Source organism: Pangasianodon hypophthalmus, chromosome 16 (genome assembly GCF_027358585.1).
Source record: "Pangasianodon hypophthalmus isolate fPanHyp1 chromosome 16, fPanHyp1.pri, whole genome shotgun sequence".
Classification (NCBI taxonomy): domain Eukaryota; kingdom Metazoa; phylum Chordata; class Actinopteri; order Siluriformes; family Pangasiidae; genus Pangasianodon; species Pangasianodon hypophthalmus.
In genome coordinates, this window is record NC_069725.1 from 18,115,141 (window position 1) to 18,136,887 (window position 21,747).

Consider the following 21,747-nt stretch of genomic DNA (forward strand, 5'->3'; position numbering starts at 1 on the left):
TTGATTCATTCATTCATCTTCAGTAATTGCTTTATCCTGGTCAGGGTGGTGGTGGTGGATCCGGAGCTTATCCCTAAAACACTGGGCGCAAGGCGGAAACACACCCTGAATGGGATGCCAGTCCTGTCTTATTATATGACTACATTTATTAATTTGGTAGACATTTCAATCCAAAGACACCTACATATGAACTGACAGTGATACAAGCACAGCATAACTAAGTGTCTAGCACGTTACCAGAACCAAATGTAAAATAGTTGTAAGAATAACAGAAAGAGCCATGACGACTACAGCAAGTGCTACAACTCACTTGTATAACAAACACTGATTATAAAGCAGTCAGTCAAATCCTCTCACATATAAACAAATATACCAAACTGCAAGGAATACAGGTTTTTGAACAGATTTAGATAGACATATACACACAGAATTAGACGGGGAGACCTGAGGGTTCTTCTACATCAATATTCTGCATCAAAGTGCTCTTGGAAGAATGGAGCTTTGAAGTTGTGAGGGAATCTGTAGCACAAAAAAGCTGAGAAATGAATTTTATCATTGCAAGCACATACATGAAAGAGTCTAGTTTTTAAATTACGCAGCAGAGATTTATATGTGATCTGCTATCACCAGATGCCATTCACTCACAGATCACAAACGCCCTTTTGAAATTTTGAAAAATGAAAGAGAATGTCTTGCACATCATTTTTTTTATCTGTTTATAGGTACATTCAATGTTGTGGTTCAGTACAGTTACATTTAATGTTATCACTTACGTTATAGCAGCTATAAACAGTTGTTCCATTATTGGAAAATTTAAATTAATAGCTTTACCTCTGACTGTTACAAAGTGGTAACACTGGAGACTCCTTCCAGAAATAGTAAATAAACATCTCCTGAAAGAAAACTTCACCAGCATTGCAATTACCCACGTTTTTTTTTTTTTATCTGTTTACATGGAGCGTCTGTCATACAAGTCCTTGTGAGTTGTTACTATAGAAACAATAATGTGTTAGAGTGAGAACAGTGATTTGCCTTGCAGCCGTACAACTATCAGAGCTACTGTTATAGAAATCTGTAACATTTTTGAAATTATTTTTATCACAATATTAATTGTATAACTTTGTCCCAGCTAAAGATTGCTATGAGGTTATCTGTTGTGTCAATAAAACAAAAGGCTGCCCTACTACTTCAGGATTAAGAGCACCAGATGTTGTTGTTCCAGCTTACAAGCTACGGGTAAAATACTTGAGAGGGCTTTCCTCAGCAGGAGTAGGCGTAAAGGAAAATCAAAGCGTTCTAGCTTTGCCGGTCTATAAATAGACCTTGTCTAGGGTGTGTGCATGCTCAGCAAATATCTCTTTTGAGCAAGCTGTCATCAAGCAAATCCTCTGTTTTTGTCAGGACAGGAGGAGAGGAATGTGATAGTAAGTGCAACACAACGGGACAAGTCCAAATCCGTCTGTGGAGATATTGTAGTATTTTATTGTGCTGTATACAAAAGATGACAGCTGCATGTTCGTGTAGGCGGTGATGGGGATTCCACCGTTTCTTTTCACACTCCTCAGTTGGCAATAGTGCATAAAGGTGGAATCTTTACATGTCATGACAATATTTAATGGTGTTTAAGGGAAGGGGGAAGAAGTTAGCGCACAGAAGGTGATGTAACAACTTGAGGAAGCTGGTACCTGAACAATTGGCTCACAAGCTGAACTCATGCTCCTTGCATAAAGTCAGTAATGCAACTAGGAATACATACATAATGGGGGTAATGGGGATATGCACTTTAGGGTAGACTTCCATAAGCTCCTCAAAATACCTTGCTGGAATTCTTGCCAATTCCTCCTGCCAGAACTGGTGTAACTCAGTCAGATTTGTTGGCCTCCTTGCTCACACATGCCACAAATTTTCTATGGGATTCATGTCAGAGCTTTGCGATGGCCACTCTGATACTTTCACTTTGCTGTCTTTAAGCCATTTTGGTATGATTTTGGAGGTATGCTTATGGACGTATGATAACCGTCCTGCTGGAAGACCCAGTTTTAACTTTCTGGCTGACGTCTTGCAGTTTTGCTTCAATATTTCTCATTCTCCTTCCTTGTTAAACACCCCCACAACAGGATGCTGCCACCCCCATGTTTCACAGTTGGGATGGTGTTCTTTGGATTAAATATTCACCCTTTCTTGTCTAAGGTATTCACCCTGTGGCAAACTTCAGCCTGGCTTTTTTATGCCTTGTCTTGGACTAAGAGCCTCTTTCTTGTGCGACAGTCTTGCAGACCATGTTGATGTAGAACTCTCTTAATGGTGGATGTACATATTTGGTGCCTGATGCCTCCAACTTCACCAGTTCCTTTGTCGTTGTTTTGGGGCTCAGTAGAATCTTTCAGACTAAAGTTCATTCATCCCTGGAAGTTCATTAATGCCTTTTTTCCCCTGAACAACAGTGTCTTTGTGGTCCCAACATTTTTAAGATTTGTGTACAATTGATTCTAAGAAGACCCAGACTTGTGGAGGTCCATGAATTTTTCTGGAATGCTAAGTTGGCTGAGTTGCTTGGGTTTTCCAAGGGCAAAAAGGCATTGCCTCTAAAGGTAGGCCCTTTTACAGCCACAGGTACATCCCAATTAACTCCTAATTATACCATAAGCCAATCAGAAGCTTCTAAAATTCATTACATTAATTTCTGGAATCTTCCAGACTGTTTAAAGAGACATACTGGAATTCTGATATAGTGAATTAAAGCTAAAATAATTCTGCCTTGAACTCTGAAAAAGTCCCCTGCAATAGCATTTATTTTAGAGTTTTAAATTTTTAACTGATAAAATAATTGCTTTTAAACAGTGTTTAAAAAAGGGAATACTAACTGGAGAGTTTGGGGGAAATGTGGGAAACTTGTAAGACAGAATATTAATTGATCTATCCAGCTAAAAACATCATATTGTAATGGCTAACATATTACATGTGCATTTGTGTGGAGCCACCATCACTGCGATACTGCTCTCAGTATTTTTCCACGTTGTAAGAGGATTGAAACAATTACGGGGCCTAGTTGTTAATTTGGAGACGGAGTTACAGATGTTATGGTTCTCATTAAAATTTAGCTTAATGCCAACAGCCCAAAGAAACATTTCCATTATTAGAGTGTGTTAAGGAAAGTAATGAATAAACTATTTGCAGACGTGCTAATGTTAACTGCGCACAGATTTCATAGAATTACAATTTATTCCTTATCTTACGTTTGACGTTACATAATCAAGACACTGACGTGTCTATAAATTGATTGCTTCTGAGACTCCCTCTCCTGGTGAACTCTTCCTCTCTCTCACACACATAGAGAGAGAGAGAGAGAGAGAGAGAGAGAGAGAGAGAGAGATTCAAGTGAATTCTATTCAATTCTATTGAATATTCAATATTTGATCTATGTTCATAAAAAATTTTTATTAAATTAAAACCAAAACAGTTTGAGAAAACATACTCATTATTAGCCCCATTGTTAAAATTAACAGAACTGAAATCACACCTCGAACTCAATCCATGATAAGAAAACTCTTTTATTTATTTTTATTTCAACACCACTGAGACTCAGTAATTTTGTCCCTTTTTTGTTCTGCAATTATCAGTGTGCAAATTCCAACGCAAATTAGAAATGTTAATAAATAAAATCTATTTTTTTTGTTATTTACATTACAGCAATTCACAATTCATTGACTAATAAAAAGCAGTCCTGCCATTTACAAAAACGAATAACAATAACAGCAACATAAATCACATGAAATACATGGCATTGTGTTCTAGTCTAGGTCCAACTGCAAAGTCATCAGTAGTACAAAGTTTGTGAAAAAAAACAAAAAAAAAAGCAAAGTGATGTTTGTAGTTCCATCAGTACCTAGCAAACTATGCTGCTTGTTTGAATTATTCATTCAGTGATTATTTTCTGCAACACATTTTTTGGGAAAACATGATAGTGATTTGTTACGTATAAATTTCCCTCAATTTTTTAGATAGTCCCTTCTTGAATGTAATGTATTGCACGCAGGAGGACAAACTAAAGTCCTTATAAGACAAAGAGAACATTTTGCATGCAGAGGTGCCAACATTGTTTAAAAAAAAAATCCTAGCAGGCAGAGAGAAAAATCCTGTGTTTTTAAAGATCAGAGACCGTAGCATCGCGTTCTTGTTTTCTATTGGTTCACAAAACTCAGGCTTTGAACACTACTTTAGACTTAACTCAGAGGTGGGAAGTCACAACTTGGAACGATGTCATTTTTGATCACTGTGAGTTCAAGCTACAAAGTAAAAAAAAAAAACATGGACGCCTCCATATTCAACTTTTGTTAGCAAAAATCTAGCAAACTATATATTTTCCTCCTCAAAAACAGCGAACTGTGCAGTTAGTGTTATAGGGTTAACAAGCTAATATGTCTCTACATTGACTGATTGACCATTTTCTTTGTTTTTCCCTAGTTGAAGGTCAGAGTTCAGTCGAACGCTGCACAAGGTCGGCATGAAACGGAATTAGCTGCTAGTCATTAGCCAGAAGTAAACGCGCAACTTGCACATCCCTCGTCCTTTCCCTTTCAGTGAATGTTGTTTTTCAGAGGAGAGAATTTTACTCTTGCTTTTGTCGTTGCTTTAGCTTAAATAACAAAAAGTGTAGTGTTCATGTTTCTCCGTACAAGGGGTCAAAAATCGTAAATGCTATGGCTAGACCGTAAATGTTGGCACTCCTGACTGCAAGAGCACATGGTCAATATGGCACATGGTCAAAGTGGCACAAATGGCAGACTGTCACTATTGTTACCTTATAAAGAATGACATTTGAACAAATCCACACACTGAAATACAGTTAATCAATATTAAGTGCACACATTAGATCGTTTAGCTTATGTACAAACCTGATATCATGGAGCCACATGAAATGTAGATGCGAAAAGTGAGTTGGCCCTATGAGTAAGTGTGATATGTTTTATAAAGACATAGACTGAGAGTAGTAGAAGTGTCCGTCAGGGGAAAAGTGGTTAGTGTTCTGCGTGAAATCTACTCATTCATGCACTGAGAGAGGGAAACCAGAGGTCACCACAAGAGTGGACACGGCTAGAGGGACCAGAAAAGGGAGCTGAAAGCTAAAATAGCATTTTGTTTGTGGTGTTACACTCACCATGGTCTTTAGACACAACACACTGGTATTCAGTAACCTTACGCCCAAACCAACACCACCGTCTGAGACAACACAACATGCTAATAAAAATAGCTCAACTATACTGGAGGGACTCCGTGACGAGTACGAATTCAAGTTCTGCATCAACACACCTACACAAACACATGCGCAAACACACACACACACGCACACACACACACAATCCCGGTTTACCCTTATATAGAACCACTTTAGGTTTATATTCAATTTTAAGAATACTTTCCACAGCAATACCTTTCAAATGATCAAGTTAAATCTTTGTTCCAACAAAATTAATTAATTTTCATATTAATTTCTTCATTCACACGAATGTCTTCCCTTTTCCAACCTTGGTTGCAAAATAAATTAACTTGAAATGAATTTCTCTCAGGCTTCTCAAAGACTCTGGTGCACACCGTAGCTACAGTAACCCTCATGTTTAGCCCTCACTAGTGACTCACTCGAGCAATCAAGCATGAAACTACCCTCGTGATTCAGCTTTGACGGCCCTCTAGGAGCCCAGCTCAGCTGCATAACTTTGGTGTGACTGAAAATGGCACAAATGAGAAGATTCTTTATGGAATCATGCATTATGTTTGAGACACATCCATCGAGAATGGTCCTTGACATTCTCGTTGCCTTTAATGCTGCATCTAGTGAAACAAAGCCTGTGCAAATCGCTTGAGTCACCCACACAACAAAAAAATAAATAAATAAACACACCCCAGTAACACATCTTTCTGTTCATAGGTCTTGCTGATCAGCCCTAGGAGGTCAGCTTGGAGTAGCTGGGAGGCGAGAAGCGTCTGCGCAGGTATTTCAGGATGTACAGGGGCAAGCAGCTGACCAGCGTGATGACGGTCACCTTCCAAACAAACGACAGCGTGGTGATGAAATAGACATCTGTGGGTGGATGAAAGGAAGTTGAAAAATAGAAACACTGCTGAATGATTAATTCAATTTTATTTGCGTAAGACTTTTAACAATAGACACAGTCACAAGGCAGCTTTACAGAAATCTGGATGTAGATTTATATTTAGATCCTAAATGAGCAAGCCTGAGGTTGGTGTGAAAAAAAAATACTCCTTGATATAATATGAGGAAGAAAACCAGAATCAAAAGGGACATCATGCTCTTAGCACAAGCACAAGAACAGTCTCTATGATTACAACAGCAGTTCTTGGGTACAAATCTAATTATCCACTGAAGCAAGAGTGAGACTTTTTTGGGATTACTGCTCAAGATGATCGCTTCATGGTTTTAGGAAGTATCCTTCCATTTTGGATATTCTAAGAACATTTTATTAAATGACAAAGATTTGGCTAGAACCTAAAATCTAGAACCCTTAAAAATCAGTTTATACTTGACGTATGACCCTGTCTGTCTTGTTTCCAAGCTAGACTGTAAAATGTTTAGCGATTTTACGCACAGCGAGGTTAAACAGGTTAAATCTGTTTCTGTTTATTACTTTCGGCTGTCGTTGTGATTGTTGTCATGAGCTGCATCTCAAATCGAAATCTCTGACCTTCAAGTATTTGCTAATCTAGAAAATTCAGAAGACTTGTATAGAAAACAGACCATGTAGTAGGTTTGACAACTAGGTGAGATGTTTTTACAGTTAATCACTAACAATATTAGGAAAACAGCCTAGTTTTAGTGCTCAATAACGATCTAGAATAGTACATAAGTATGTGATTTGAGACAACGCTAGTAGTGTACAATCAGTACAGTATAACATTTCAAAAATGTAAACATTGTAATACTGGTAATTAATCATATGATCAGATTATACTGTCAGAACCCTACAGTTGTTCAATCTGAAATGACAAAGCTTTGTGCTTTCTGTTTCTTATACAAATCATATTACTGAACCACTGCATAAGAAGGCAATATGACAATATAATATCAATACATTATACAAGTGATTATACAAGCACTGATTGGAAGAAGCTGATTTGATGCTTGATCTTGTATACTTTTTGATTTTCTCTCCTTTCCAGTGTAAAGTACATTATTTTTTGTAGATAAAAGTATTCTAAATAAAAGTATTCTCAAACTCACAGGTTTTTGTTTACTGTTTTGCTGACAGTTTGTTAGCAAGCCTACACATCATAATGCATATTGTATATCACAGAAATGTCTTCAAGTATCGTGATATGGTAAGTTTGTCATATCGCCCACCCCTACTGTATAAGCTACTAAGCTATCTGGAAGACTCGTCTACAGTCTAGACATGTCCACATGCCTGAAGCTTGCTCACAGACTTCATTCAGTCTTGTGTTTAGCACTTAAATTCCTGTTGAATAAGCCTACACTGTTTTTTTTTAAACTCCCCACAGACAGTGACCAGTTCTGGATTAGTGTTTAGGAAGCAAGCTCTCTGTGTGTACTCAGAACAGAAGTCAGAGTGTTTCTGATTACATTCTGGTATAAACCTGGATGTAACATACCAGGTGTTCAACTGACAGCAGTCAGGCATGGCTCTATTGCTCCAGTGACAATTTTGCATCTCCACAAATGTATTCACTGTTCAGCAAGCTGTATATAATGCACATTTATATATGAAAACTGCTTGCTTTTAATACCTTTTAACCTTTTAGCAGAACTTTATAAGGTATTCAAAGCAAGCAGTTTTCATTTGTAAGATGTTTACAATTTCTTTAAAAAATATGAGTGATATTTGCATGTGTCACATCAGACGTATTCAAACATTTCCGTTTAAGTTTTTGGCAATATTGCGCCCCCTCAACCCATCAAAAAACTACAGGTTTAGCCTGAAAATTTCAGTGAAATCAAAACATTCTCCATTTATTTGACAGAAGGCAGCGTGAACACAGGCCAAAACATTACGAGTGTGTGACGGAAGTGTGAGCTCAAAATAGTTACGCAAATATTGATTAGATCATCTGCCATTTTTTTTATTATTGAAATTTTGATTATTTTTTTGGTGTATTTTAGAGTAGGTTCCAGCATATTCTGGTGTTAAAGCAAAAAGCTTCTTTGCAAAATGCATAAAAACTGGCAAGTCTGATACAGACTTCAGTAATACACACACACATAAATACACACATACATTATATATATATATATATATATATATATATATATATATATATATATATATATATATAAATATATATATGAAAGAGAGAGTATTTCCCATCTCACCCTTAACCCGTGACCCCGCAATTTTTCAGTCTGAATACCTCTGGATTATATTAATCACTATAATAACTGAAATTAAACAGATGACCTTCATCGAAAGTTTACATACCCTTGTATGTTGGGCCTGTTAATACACACTCAAGTAAACTGATATTGTCGAGTGTTAAGAATCTTCACCTGTGGCTTGTTTGATTGCAATCATACATTACTTGGATTAAACAGATGATGTGTATTTTAAATACAATACAAAGAGGAGGAACACTATTTATTTATTTATTTGTGAGCGGGAAGTTTTTACTTCATGTGGGTGATTGCTCAGATATCTTATAACCAACTAAATTTGTTAGCATATGTCCGAGGCAGGTACAAAAAATAAAATAAACACCAGGCATATCTGGAAAAAAAAAAAAAAAAGCACCCAGTTTGCAAATATCCGGAGCTCTAAACATACAGTGTCATTGTGTATAAATAGTCAATGTGTTTCTTAGTTCTTTGGGAATCCTTGGTGGTATATTTGGTGTATATCTGCACTGACTGTGCTTGGAAAAACCAAAGGAACTGTCAAAGGATCTGCGAAAAAATGTAACAGCACTGTAAATTAGGAAAAGGTTATAAAAAGATATCCAAAGATTTGGTAATGCCAAGCATCACTATGCAAACTCTGATAAAGAAGTGGAAAACCAGTGGTTCTGTGGATCAGGTAGACCTCTGATTTCTGAGACAACTGCCAGGCAAAATGTGTTAGATGCAACAAAAAACCCACCAGCATCTTAACTCAAACATGGTCTTCTCTGAGAAAGTAGTGTGGCTGTTTCAGAATGTAGAATAAGGAGCCACTTAAACAAAAATGGGCTGCATGGTAGAGTTGGCAGGAAAAAAAGCCATTTTTGCACCCACACCACAAAACAGCCCGCTTGTAATATGCCAAAGAGCATCAACAGAAACCTCAAAACTTCTTGAAGTAATTTGGAGTGATGAGACAAAAATTGAACTTTATGGTCACAACCATAAACGTTATGTTTGGAGAGCAGTCAGCAGGGCCTACGATGAGAAACGAACCATCCCTACCATGAAGCTTGGGGTGGTCTCTGCTGTTTTGGGTGTGTGTGAGCTACAACGGTACCAGAAATTTGAATGCATGATGAATGCGGGAGGTTATCAGATTATTCTTGAGGAAAAGTTGCAAGCATCAGCCCAGCAGCCTGACATGAACTTCAACATAACAACAATCCAAAGCACAGGGCAAAGCTGACCCTTCAGTGTCTGCAGAAGAAGAAACTGAAGATTCTGTGAACCTTAACATCACTGAGCCACTTTAGGGAGAACTGGCACCAGAAAAAAGCTTGTTGTTTATATGTTTTATTGTATAATGGATCATGTGCCATGAGGAGTGTCTCCCCACAAAGTTCAAATGTAAGCCTATACAGGCCATGAGAACAAACCTGGTATGTACATGAAATTTTGATTGTTTTGCAATCCTGACTTCCACTACGTAATATAAATATATGGATTAACCCTAGATGTTAATATCAAATTTGGTAACAACAGACAGAATCATTTAGTTCTCAATAAAATACCATCTGAACACAATAATCTACCTGCAACAAATCAAATCTGAGGGAAAACAACTTCTTGTGGAGAACACCGGTACTTTCAGTCGTAAAACCCCCTTTACGCAGGTTGTGTGATAAACACACAGACCTTGGACACAGTGGTGATTTAGCAGGAAACGAGCAGAGGCGAGTGGTATTTCCTTCAGTACGGCATTTGCTGCGCTGGACACAGTCTGTGTGGGCAATGTGGAATAGTGGCAAGCATCAATTTGGGAACACGGCAAAGCGTAAGGGGAAGGCCGTTTCCGGTGAACTCTTCGCTGGGGTAGAAGGGAAATGGTGAGGAGGAATGTGGCCACATTCCTTCACCTGGTTTAAAACTCTTTGACGTCAGAACGGTTTAAGAGCAAGAGGATGTCACTATGCAAAGTTGCTATAAGACCTTGACTGATACCCTGACATGTAGTGTAACTGAAATTCCAGAAATTGGCATAAAAATTTGAAGGACATAAACATTAGATTGTTACAAAACAACAGAAGTGCTTTTTTAACTTTGGTTTCATAAAGTAATGTCAATTAAATAATCAAAATTAGAAATTATTAATAAAGTAATATTACAGTGACAAAAGTATTGACAGTTATATTTAGAATTTTGTATTTTGTATAAACTTTAGGGAACGTATTTGTGGATGCATTCTTACCAATGAACTCATGTAAGAAGACAAGTGAAGCGATGTAGCAAGACAGACTCAGGAGCTCGGCCACAATCATGAGCCAGTGCCACGTCTGCACTGTAAGCGCCACCATGAGCAGCTCGGTCAAGATCAGTGAGGTGAATGAAATTGCCACGATGTGCACAAACTCCGACTCAAACAGCAGCAGAGCGCCGTACATGATGATGCTGCCTGCAGAGCACAGAGACCAACAAATCACATTTCTAACAGGGCCTACAAACACACAACTGAAGTACATTACTGTATTATATTATATATATATTATATTAGTTTATTTATACCACAGCACTGTTGAATTCTCAAATCTAATTGGTCACACGGTGTCGAATAATTTCTATAACAGCTCAGCTCTGACAGTAGTGCAAGTCAGGGCTTTATGTTAATGTGCTCATTCTAAGAGGTTATTCTTTCTATAGTAATAACTAATTCACTGGGACCTGAATGGTAGGTGCTCCACATAATCAAATTACAGTGTTAAAAATACTCAGTTGCCAGTTTATTAGGTATACCAAAATAATACCTACATTATACCCATTGGCCTTTTTTCAGGTATACCTGTATAAATAATTCAATTCAATATTATTTGTATAGCGCTTTTAACAATGGACAATTCTCCATTAACAATTGTCACAAAGCAGATTTACAGAAATAAAAAAATTTAAAATTTATGAATTTATCCCTAATGAGCAAGCCAGAGGCAACGGTGGCAAGGAAAAACTTCCTGAGACAATATGAGGAAGAAACCTTGAGAGGAACCAGACTCAAAAGGGAAGCCATCCTCATCTGGGTGACACCGGGAGTGCAATTATAAATAATTCCCTTAATTCTATAACTGTATACTATATAGTCTAAAAAATACAATTTCTGACCCAAGCTGATCTCTTGCTAATAGTCACTATGCTAACCCACACTACCCTATCCATCATTGCAAAGGGACTACCGTTATATGAGTTTTGATCCCTTTCCATTTTTCATTGTTGACCAGATATAATAATATTTCACCAGCAGTGGTCTCTTTCCAGAGACAGGCAGGGTAGAAGGGGGGTTAACATATTGGCCATTAACAATAAATGGGCTACAGTCATTAAATTATGCCTACAAAGCCACAAGCATTAAGTCATCTCAACTACTAACTACACTATTTGACCAAAAGTCTGTTGACATCTGACCATCACACCCATATGTGGGCCTTGTTGCTATAACGTTGGAAGCACACAATTGTACAGGATGTCTCTGCATGCAGTAGCATTAATTTTCCTTCACAGAACTAAGGGAAAATGGGATGTTCAAAAAGCACATATGGGTGTGATGGTCAGGTGTCCACAAACCTTTGGCCATATAGTGTATTTTACAGAAAAGACAGCTGCATGTTTGAGATTCTGTGCTTTACTGTCTTTCAGAAACAGGAAGAGAGCCATTTTCCATGTTTTTGGTCATTTTCCCCCACAGCTTCCTGACATAAAATATTAATGTGACATTTGAGTTCAGGACAAAAACTTGTTTGGGGATTGATTTAACATGAAGTATTTAACTGAATACAAAGTGAAACACCTTTGAAGGAAAATTTATCCAGAAGGTAATTTATGACATGTGGGATTACCTTAAAAAGGGAAAACCTGCCTGAGAAAATAAACGAGATTTTTCAAAGAAGCTGAAAAAAGAAAACAACCAGAAACAGACATCAAACAATTAAAGGGAACATTAAGGTGGGTAGGCGAGGTTTGGGCGTAGCACTTAATTTGCCATGTTACACGCCTCGAAAGGACACAAAAGGCAAAAGTGGAAAACCACCTTAGGTTATTTAACATAAACATCAGACACAAATAAACTATTCAAGCTAACCAGGGGAAACATGTGGGTGAGTTTTGTTTGAGTAAAACAACATTCACTGTATGAGATCCTCAGTTCTGTCGCATTGTCTCGACTTGGAGTTTCTCTGTTTTCTTAGCAAATCTCTGCACTGCCTTTGCAAAGTCATGCTTCATTTAGAGTTAGAAATAAATAGTTCACTCAATTTAGAACACCCACTGCCTTGTCTGGTGAAGTCCGCTAGTCATACTACATGTAAAACATTTCACACTCCAATAAAATGAATAATTTAACCTTTAAATCAGCTTACCTTGGTAGATACTTATCAAAACCCATATGAGGAATGTTTTGTAGGAAAGTGGTCGACCCTGAAATAATAAGAAGGTTAAGCAGAGTCATGATAAAAGCTTTCCTTTTGTAATTTGACAAGAACAAAGACAGACAAATACCTTTAGTAAATCCTTGTAAAGTTCAGGATATAGCATAGCCACCTCAGATTTGACATCCTTATCCAAAACCAGGGAAAAGACGGGGAACATGGTGTAGATCGTCGAGTAGCTACAGAATGTGGAATAAACACATGGTAAGAATTAGTAGTCATGTCTTTCATAAATCTGATAAACAATGCCTTGCATAAGTCTAGGCACTGTATAGCAGATGGGTCAATACTTGGTAGAACCCCCTTTGGCTGCAATTACAGCTGCAACTCTTCTGGGATTTGTTTCTATCAGTTTTGCACATCTGGATCCTAATATTTTTGGCCATTCTTCTTGGAAAAGTTGCACAAGCTCTGACAAATTGGACAGAGACTGTTGGTGAACAGCAATTTTCAAGTTTTACCACAGATTCTCAATCAGATTGACGTCTGCCTTTAACAGGGTCATTCTAACACATTCAGGTTCTTGGTTTTGAAGCATGACAGTGTAGCTGTGGCAGTACGCTTAGGGTGTTTGTACTGTTGGAAGGTGAACCTTCACCCCAATATCAAGTCTCTTGCAGACTGGGACAGGTTTTCTTTAGGATTGAACAAACACTGACCAGTTTCCCCAGTCCCTGCTGATGGAAAGCAGCCCCACAACACGACGCTACCACCATCATGCTTCACTGTGGGGATGTTGGGTTTCTGCCAAATACTGCCCTTTGTGCCAAAACCAAAAAGTTAGTCTCATCTGACCAGAGAAGATTTTTCCTCATGTTTGCTGAGTGTCTGATCATGTCTTTGTCAAACTCCAAACAGCTAATGGCTTTCCATAAAGCACAGCTTTGAGGAGTTTCTGGTCTATAGCTGTCCTGTGAAGAGCTTCTTCCATCTGAGCTGTGGATCTCTCCAGCTCCTTCAGAGATACGCTCGGCTTACTGGCTTCTTCTCTGTCTAATGTCTTTACAATGTCACTGACTTTTGGAGAATGGCCTCCTCTAGGCAGAATCGCAGTCGTGCCATATTTTGCTGGTTTTAATAATAGATTTAATGGAGCTCAAAGCTCAAGGATGTTCAAAGTTTGGGATATTTTGTTTAACCAACCTTGATTTACACTTTTCCAAAAGATTGTCCTGGACTTGCGGGATGGGAAAAAATATCAGGATCCAGATGTGCAAAGCTGACAGAGACATATCCCAGTAATCGATCAATTAATGTAAAATAAGCATGAGAAACATCCACAGTGTGAACAGGCATGATGTCCCTAATTGCCATAATCAGGGCGATCATGTCTATTCAGGCTGAGATACATTGATTTGTATCTACAATTCAATTGCAATTTGTCAGCAACTTATTCCTACAACATGCAGACTATCGACAAGATACTCTTTCATGCAATTTTCTGTTTGCAACTCTTTTCGTCCCTGCTGTGACAAATTATGGCAACAGTTGAAAATGGGGGATGGTTTCTTAGCCTTGACTCACATCTATAAAACTATGGGTCAATTTTTTTCAACCACACACTGCCTTAGAAACGCTGATACACAGTACACAAAACTTTGCCCCAAGTATGAAATGAATATCTCAGCTCATAATTTCTAGCACTACAAAGGAGCTATTGGTGTTCGTCAACTTCTATGCAGTCAGCACTGTTCCAGCTTTTTTCACTGTAACAATACTGCAGCTCAAATCAAATGTCACAGCAGTATGCAATGCATAATTGAAATGCCAGTGAGATTTCACTGAGTGCGATGAGTCACCACAGCTGTGTGAGCATGCCACTCACCCGATGATGAGAAAGCCTTGGTAGAGAGGAACTGATGCAAAGTAGAAAACGGAGGAGAAGACAGCCTAGGGAAGATCCAAGCAGAAATTTACTAACTGTGCATTATAGCTGGGGTAGTTCATCAAAGCATTTTTGGCTTACACATGTACTCCAAACCAGTTATCCACTCCCCATTAACTGTATTAACATGTATAAACTTAAACTCGCATGGAGAATAAAAGTTTTTAAAAAAATTTCAACAAATACTCGGCCCACTTACACTTTTTGAGTCTTCCCTTTGGGACAATTGTAGGTAGGAATGTCTAGATAGTAGTATGAAATGTTGAATGCCAAGGCTAGCTCTCTCTGAATTTGTGGAGTATTCCTGTGTGCTTGTTTTACCAAGAGCAAAGTCATCATCTAGTGACTGTAACCCTACCTGGGGAGCCTATAAAATGCTCTCGCTAAATCCTGTTCAACCTCTGGTCATTCTCCTCAACCTACGTGACCCAGGTGGCCTGGCAGTCCATTCTACTTCCTTATGCTCCGGTCCACCAGGACCATTTCCTTCATAACTAGTGGAGTGGAGGCCTTATATCAAAATCATCATGAGGGTTCGTAAGATGTTCTGAAAGTGAACGATGCCAGAAAATAACAGATACCACTAAATAATAAATAGTGCCGATGTCATTTTTGACTGAGGATGAATATTGCTTGAGAATTGCTTTCCCATTCTCATCATATTGAGGATTTGAGAAAGGATACTGAATATATACTATATGGCCAAACGTTTGTGGACATCCAACCATCACATCCATATGTGAGCCTTCCTCAAACTGCTGACACAAAGTTCGAAGCACACAACTGTATAGGATGTCTTTGTATGCTGTACCATTACAAGTTCCCTTCACTGGAAATAAGGGGCCAAAACATGTTCCAGCATGACAATGCCCCTGTGCACACAGTGAGCCCCATGAAGATATGGTTTGCCAAGGCTGGAGTGGAAGAACTCGAGTGACCTGTACAAAGCCCTGACCTCAATCGAACTGAACACCCTTTTTATGAACTGGAACACTGACTGCACCCCAGGTCTTCTCGCTCAATATCAGTGCCTGGCCTCATTAATGCTCTTGTGGCTGAATGAGCACAAATCCCCACAGCCACGCTCCAAAATCTAGTGGAAAGCCTTCCCAGAAGAGTGGAGGTTATTATAACGGCAAGGGGTGGGTGAGTGGTTAACTCTGTAATGTGATGTTCAAAAGGCTCATGTGTGTAGAATGATCGGGTGTCCATAAACTTTTGGCCACATAGTGTAGTTCACTAGTCCTTTGTTTCTTGCTAATTAGCCTAATTTCGTTAGTGTTAAATGCACATGTAGTGTGTACAGATGCATATCTTGGGGGAGCCCTTTTAATGTGCTGGAACACAGAGTAAAGGAGCTGCTAGCAGGCATGGGCCAAATGCAGCGATTAAGCACAATGAAGGGCAGAACTCGGAGGAGCTTAGCACAGCTGCCTCACATACTGAGACAGACCCTGATTTACGTCCAGTAGCTGTGTCCCATTGTCTCGTCCTGGTGGCCCACCATCTATGCATTCTGACCATCAAACGTAATAAAGGAGTGTAGTTCAGCAACAGCAGCTGTAGCAAATGCGCTGCAAGCTGGAATTAGGACTGCCTTGGAGAAAACAAAGCTGGATCCTTCACCCATCACAGCTGATCAAATGCCAAATTCATTTCACAGTAACAATACTGAAGCTTGTCCAAGTGAGTGACTGGGCTATTCCACAATGAACCGTTGTGATGACTATGATATATGACCACCATTAGTCCTGAACGAATCTGCTCTGGCTATCCAGAAAGTAAGGAAGTTATGTATGTAACCATAGTTCTCTGACTAAGTGGAGGACCACCAAGCCTCTGGGTCACTCAGGTTAATGAGAATTTGAAAGGCTGAGTATGACGCAGCACTGACCTTCTGCGGACTACCCACGTGAGGTCACAATCACAAGTCAATATTTTTGCTATTTTGTACTCAGGAAACCAGCACACAGGAAAAACGCCTGGCAGTCCGGAATGTAAGAAAGTATACATTAAAAATCGTTATTTGTTGGTTATACAAGTTCAGGATTATCAACAAGGTCAAGTAAAGTGACTGCAATGTTTTCAGCAGTGTCATGGAAATGTATCCACAGTACCCAAATGTATCAATATAAGGCAGAGTACAACAGCGAGCCTTTTTGCTTTTAGCCATGTGACTAAGAGGAGTAACCTCACAATTTGTTTACTGTGTTTCAACAAACTACTGTTCAAAATTTTGGAAGCATACTCTACTCATTAACACTGATCTTTATTAACATCTGAGTCATAGCATGATCTGTGCCAACGCTTGGGTGTGTAGAAAGATTATTTTGGGGTTCAAGATTAGTTTTCTTAACTGTATCACAAACTGGAAAGTAAAAGCATTCTCCTTGAAACACAGACCTGTTCATGAACATGGGGAGTGGTTTACTTTTTTCTGCACACACACACACACACACACACAAACACTACCTGCATGGTACTGATACAGAGGCTCCTGTGAATGACAAACTGACTCAGGGCAGCAGATCTCTTGTAGCTGTTTCGGCCATGCACCATGAGCAGTCTGCCCAAATGCTTAAACTGAGTCACTGAAAAATCAGCAGCGAGCGAGGCCTGCTTTCCCTCCTGACAAAATAAACATAAAACATTTTAGTTTGCTTTTCCTCTCTTCAAAGAATAAAAGAAAATATATTTTATACATATATAGAAACGCTATAAGATTTATGTCCAATGTGAATGAAAAGTTGCTGAAATCATACGGCCCAGAGAACTACAGACTTACAGGGAAAAATACAATCCCACAAAAACCACACCAATTTAATCTGGGTTGTGCTATGTTAGTCATGGGTGAGTCAATATCAGTTTAACCAACTCATAATGTCTCATTTTCAGCGTTTGGAAAGAGCGCTTGGCCCACCACAAAATTTGGCTCGGGCCAATTCTGTCTTTGCAGTGTCTGAAGTCCCTGTAGACTCAATATCGTAAAACGAAAAAAGCACATTCGAAACCCTCCACCACCTACAAGCAGAGTGATGTTTCAATGATCCCATACTGTCTATGTCCTCACTGACAGACAAATCATAGACAATGACAGACAAATATAGCCCGATGTAGGTCAAAATCCATTCACACTGTTTTGTGGCTTTTACTTGCACAGTACTTCCACAAATTAGGTATGAAGAGTGGGAAATGTTTGTCCAGATGTGTGAGTGTGTAGAGTATGTGATAATGATGCGGTAAGCACACATGGAGAGATCATTGCGGATGTGTGCGACAAAGTGTTTGACACTGCAGGCGCACAGGGACCCAGTGGCTCTTACTTTGCCTTCCACTCCCACGCCGCAGTCAGCTTCCTGGATCATGCTGACATCATTTCCTCCGTCCCCTGAGAGATAGAAAGTGAGATAGCAGAGTTGGCTGCATGACCATCACAGCTGCTTTGACCAGTCCTGCTCAGATTGTTGTAGGACTGTTTTTATATAGCTGTGCAACAAAAGTTTGTCATATTTTATTATTATTATTTACTGAAAAACTAAAATAATGTATAACATATACTGTATATAGCCATATGAGTCAATGTCAGGTGTTAAGAGATGACAATAAGATGACACCATGTGGTAGAATTTTATGTGTGAAGAAAACATTCAGATATATTTCAAATTTTTCTCAAACAACTAACATCTGAAAATGAAGGTTTTTGCTTTGACCCTCGTACATTTTAAAATACAGTGCAAATTCGTCACTTTAGCTTAAAAAATACTTAATTTAGTATGCTCTATATTTTAAAATGTATGAGGGTCAAATAAAAAACCTTAATTTTTAATTTTTGCATAGTTTATTGCAAGTGTATTATTTTTTCTACATAATCTCCATTTTGGTCTGGATTCCTCTAGAAGAAAATTTGATTCAATTCTAATTTATGTCACACTTTTAAGATTTTCATTTGACGTACAGGAAAAGTGTTATTATTTAAAAAAAAAAAAAAAGACATAAGAATGATTTTTGCCAAAGGAAAGATAAGTAATTTCTCTAGTCATTTGAAAGGAAAACTGGAAATATTGTCTATAATGTTTATTATTCTATTTCTGTCTGTTCTCTTGAAGGGTGCCAATAATTCTAGAGTTGACTGTAAAATTTTGTATTACAATTTTTTTTAAGTAAAAGCACATAGATTTGGTACCACCTCCATGTCCTGCATGTACTTTATGCCAGGTCAGGTTTGTCCCGCTCCAGTCCTTTGAGTTCAGTTATTTCTCTGCTCTAACACACCACGTAATTTACTAGTAAATCTGGTGTCTTTGAGTAGAGAAATAATCTTCAAGCCCTACAAGACTGCATCTGGGTCTCTCTGTCCTTGTTCTCTGACTTATTTCACACTATTACACAAAATGTCTGCTGAATTAAAATATCTTTCAGTGCCACAACTCGACGATGGGGGAATGAAGCTCTCAGTGACAGCAATGTTCAACAATGTACTCACCCACAGCGCACGTGAGTTTGCCCGTGCGCTCCTGAAGCAGCCGGACAATCTGAGCTTTCTGCGTGGGAGCACAGCGACAGCACACCACAGCCGGGCACTGGCACGCCAGCTCCATAAACTCATACTCATAATACTTCAGGCATACCTGGAGGAACAATCTGTTTAATATCTTCCTTACTGAAAACTTTACACATGGCTACTAATCTATCAACAAATATATCTGTACCTTCAGCCTAAAGAAATTATATGACATACAGTACCTATGTAAATCTAATTTGTTGCCTATTATTATTTAAATCTGGAGCTATTTTGTCTTTGGGTCAATTTTTCTAAACAAACAAAAAAAAACTACTCAATTACTCTAATAAATATAAGTAATAACTAACATAGCCAAATAATGCATTAAAAAGACAACTCTTTTGAATCTGAAACAGAAATATGATTTTCGTTAATGTCACATTCCCTCTGTGTCTTCATTACACTCACACCAGTGTAGATGTGCAGATACACCTGCCATCAGAACGATCGCTAAGCTCTTTTGTGTATCTTTTTACAAATTAAGATGACGATATGTGTGGTATCTATAAATGCACTGCTAAAAAGTCAAAACAGATGACCTGAGTAACTGGAACAGAACATGAGGGTTAATTTTGTTACCTAGAGGATTGTCTGGCTGACAAAAACTTTGAAAAAGCAATAAAATGTTGCTTTTGCTTGCCCCTTGTCACTTTTACTTGGTCATCATTGTATATATACTTTTATACCACAGTGCTGTTGAATGCTCGATTCTGATTGGTCATAAAGTGTTGATAAATCATCTTGGACAATAATTCAAGCTGCGAGGTCTCAATTAATGCACTCTTTCTAATATGTTATCATTTCTATAGTAACATCTTAAACAGGGACTTGTGAATCGTTCTGAGAGGAGATGTTTATTTAGCATTTGCGGAAAGAGTCTCCAGTATCAGTGCTTCTTAACAGTCAGATTTCAAGTTTTCTGACACAGAAACGTCTTCAGGACGGAGAGCTTTGCGGTCGGCGGGTTCTTGGCAACACAGCAAGCTGCACTTTTTTGTCTTATTAGCTTCAAGAGAGAAAATATAATAGGACCTAACTTGTCTCGCTGAACGTTCCACAACGTAAAACATAACTGTAAATTGGTTAAAAATATGACATGCCGTGCTTGCATTAATAAATAAAAAATTGCAATCGTTTGAAATTTGCTGTGGTATAAGAGAAATAAAACACTTCAGGATGTGACGTGTGTTATTGGAAAATAATCAAGTTGGTAACCACCCCATTGTTGATTATTTTCCTATAACAGCATGCCCCCTCCTGTTTCACTACTTATAAATGTTCTATGCTTTCAGACAGCTCTTTGTGTAACAACCTACTACAATTGAAAGTGGTGTCACATTATGACTGGCTGTGCATGAGGTTTACCTCAAGAGAGTCTCCTGATATTACAAGAGCGCAATCGTGCTTCCTCCTGAAAGCGTTGAGCTCGAGGTGGGCCTCGCTGCGTGTGGTCACCTGCAAACACAGAGAAAAGTACAGTGTCAGCCATCTATTACACGCACATTGGCTCACATTTAAGCATGCACACAGTGATAGCAATCTAACCCAAATAAACTAGAGAGCTTAACCACACCAAAAGCAGAAGAATACAGCTGCTGACTTCAACTGTCAGCTCTGTTAAAGCCCATGACCCAAGCCAACTGCTTAACTGTCACACGGTCATATCTGCCTGCTACTCTCGTGTGGAAAAGAGTTTCATAAAGGAAATGAGGGCTTGTGGGCTTGTCAGATCGAACTTAACAGATAGGCCTAAGGTTAATTCCATTACAAATGTGTCAGTTCAGGAGACAAATTCATAAAGGTCTGCACAGAAACATAATAATAGGAGAAATATTAAATTTTTTGCCTCTCCTGAAAAACAGGAAAATTAAAAATAATGATCCTGAAGTTAAGCTTTCAATGCAACACAGTGCAATTACTGTACATGTGCTGTGTATTATAAATAACAATGAAATCAAATTGCCATCAAACCTAAGACAGACTCATGCACATCAATCCATCTGCTGTTCTTGGTCAGAAGAGGATGTTTTCTAATCAAAGAGCATACACATTTTGGCCATCCATCTGTCAACTTCAAAACACATTTAGACTCTTATCCAGATTTCATTTGTATCTAAAGAGGAAGTTGCTCCAGATGCAGGGCCTCTCGGGCGCCCCAGCCCTCCGGGGGTGGCGCAATTGTTTTTAATGCTGTGCCAGACATTGTCTTCGTTTTCGGGTAACGACAGCACTGCCTTAACCTAAGGGCAGAGACTCCCTCCGCTTTGGCAGCCATCCATAGGGAAAACACACATGAACACACACACACTTATGCAGGTACAAGGAAAGACGCAGACCTCTGTTTGACCCCCCTAAGGGAATATCTAAGCTGCGTAACTATATTGGGATGGTTGCGGGTCATGGGCTGGACAACCTTGCCAAGGACTGTAAACCAGACACTTTCTGTCCATGAGTAAAATGATCATTTTAGCCCAAATATAATATA

General features: G+C 38.7%; 1 protein-coding gene across 1 annotated transcript in view; it reads right to left on the reverse strand.

Annotated features, from left to right (window-relative positions):
* Nucleotides 1-3,531: 3,531 nt before the first annotated feature.
* LOC113530442 (probable phospholipid-transporting ATPase IIA) overlaps nucleotides 3,532-21,747 on the reverse strand; it is a 46,889-nt gene continuing 28,673 nt past the window's right edge. Inside the window, exons 20-28 of the mRNA XM_026920428.3 lie at nucleotides 20,628-20,717; nucleotides 19,185-19,329; nucleotides 18,025-18,089; nucleotides 17,174-17,329; nucleotides 14,642-14,706; nucleotides 12,887-12,995; nucleotides 12,748-12,805; nucleotides 10,596-10,799; nucleotides 3,532-6,079 (exon numbers count right to left, since the gene is read on the reverse strand). Coding sequence (XP_026776229.1) covers nucleotides 5,943-6,079; nucleotides 10,596-10,799; nucleotides 12,748-12,805; nucleotides 12,887-12,995; nucleotides 14,642-14,706; nucleotides 17,174-17,329; nucleotides 18,025-18,089; nucleotides 19,185-19,329; nucleotides 20,628-20,717 — 1,029 coding nt within the window. The 3' untranslated portion in view covers nucleotides 3,532-5,942. The remainder of the gene's footprint in view (nucleotides 6,080-10,595; nucleotides 10,800-12,747; nucleotides 12,806-12,886; nucleotides 12,996-14,641; nucleotides 14,707-17,173; nucleotides 17,330-18,024; nucleotides 18,090-19,184; nucleotides 19,330-20,627; nucleotides 20,718-21,747) is intronic.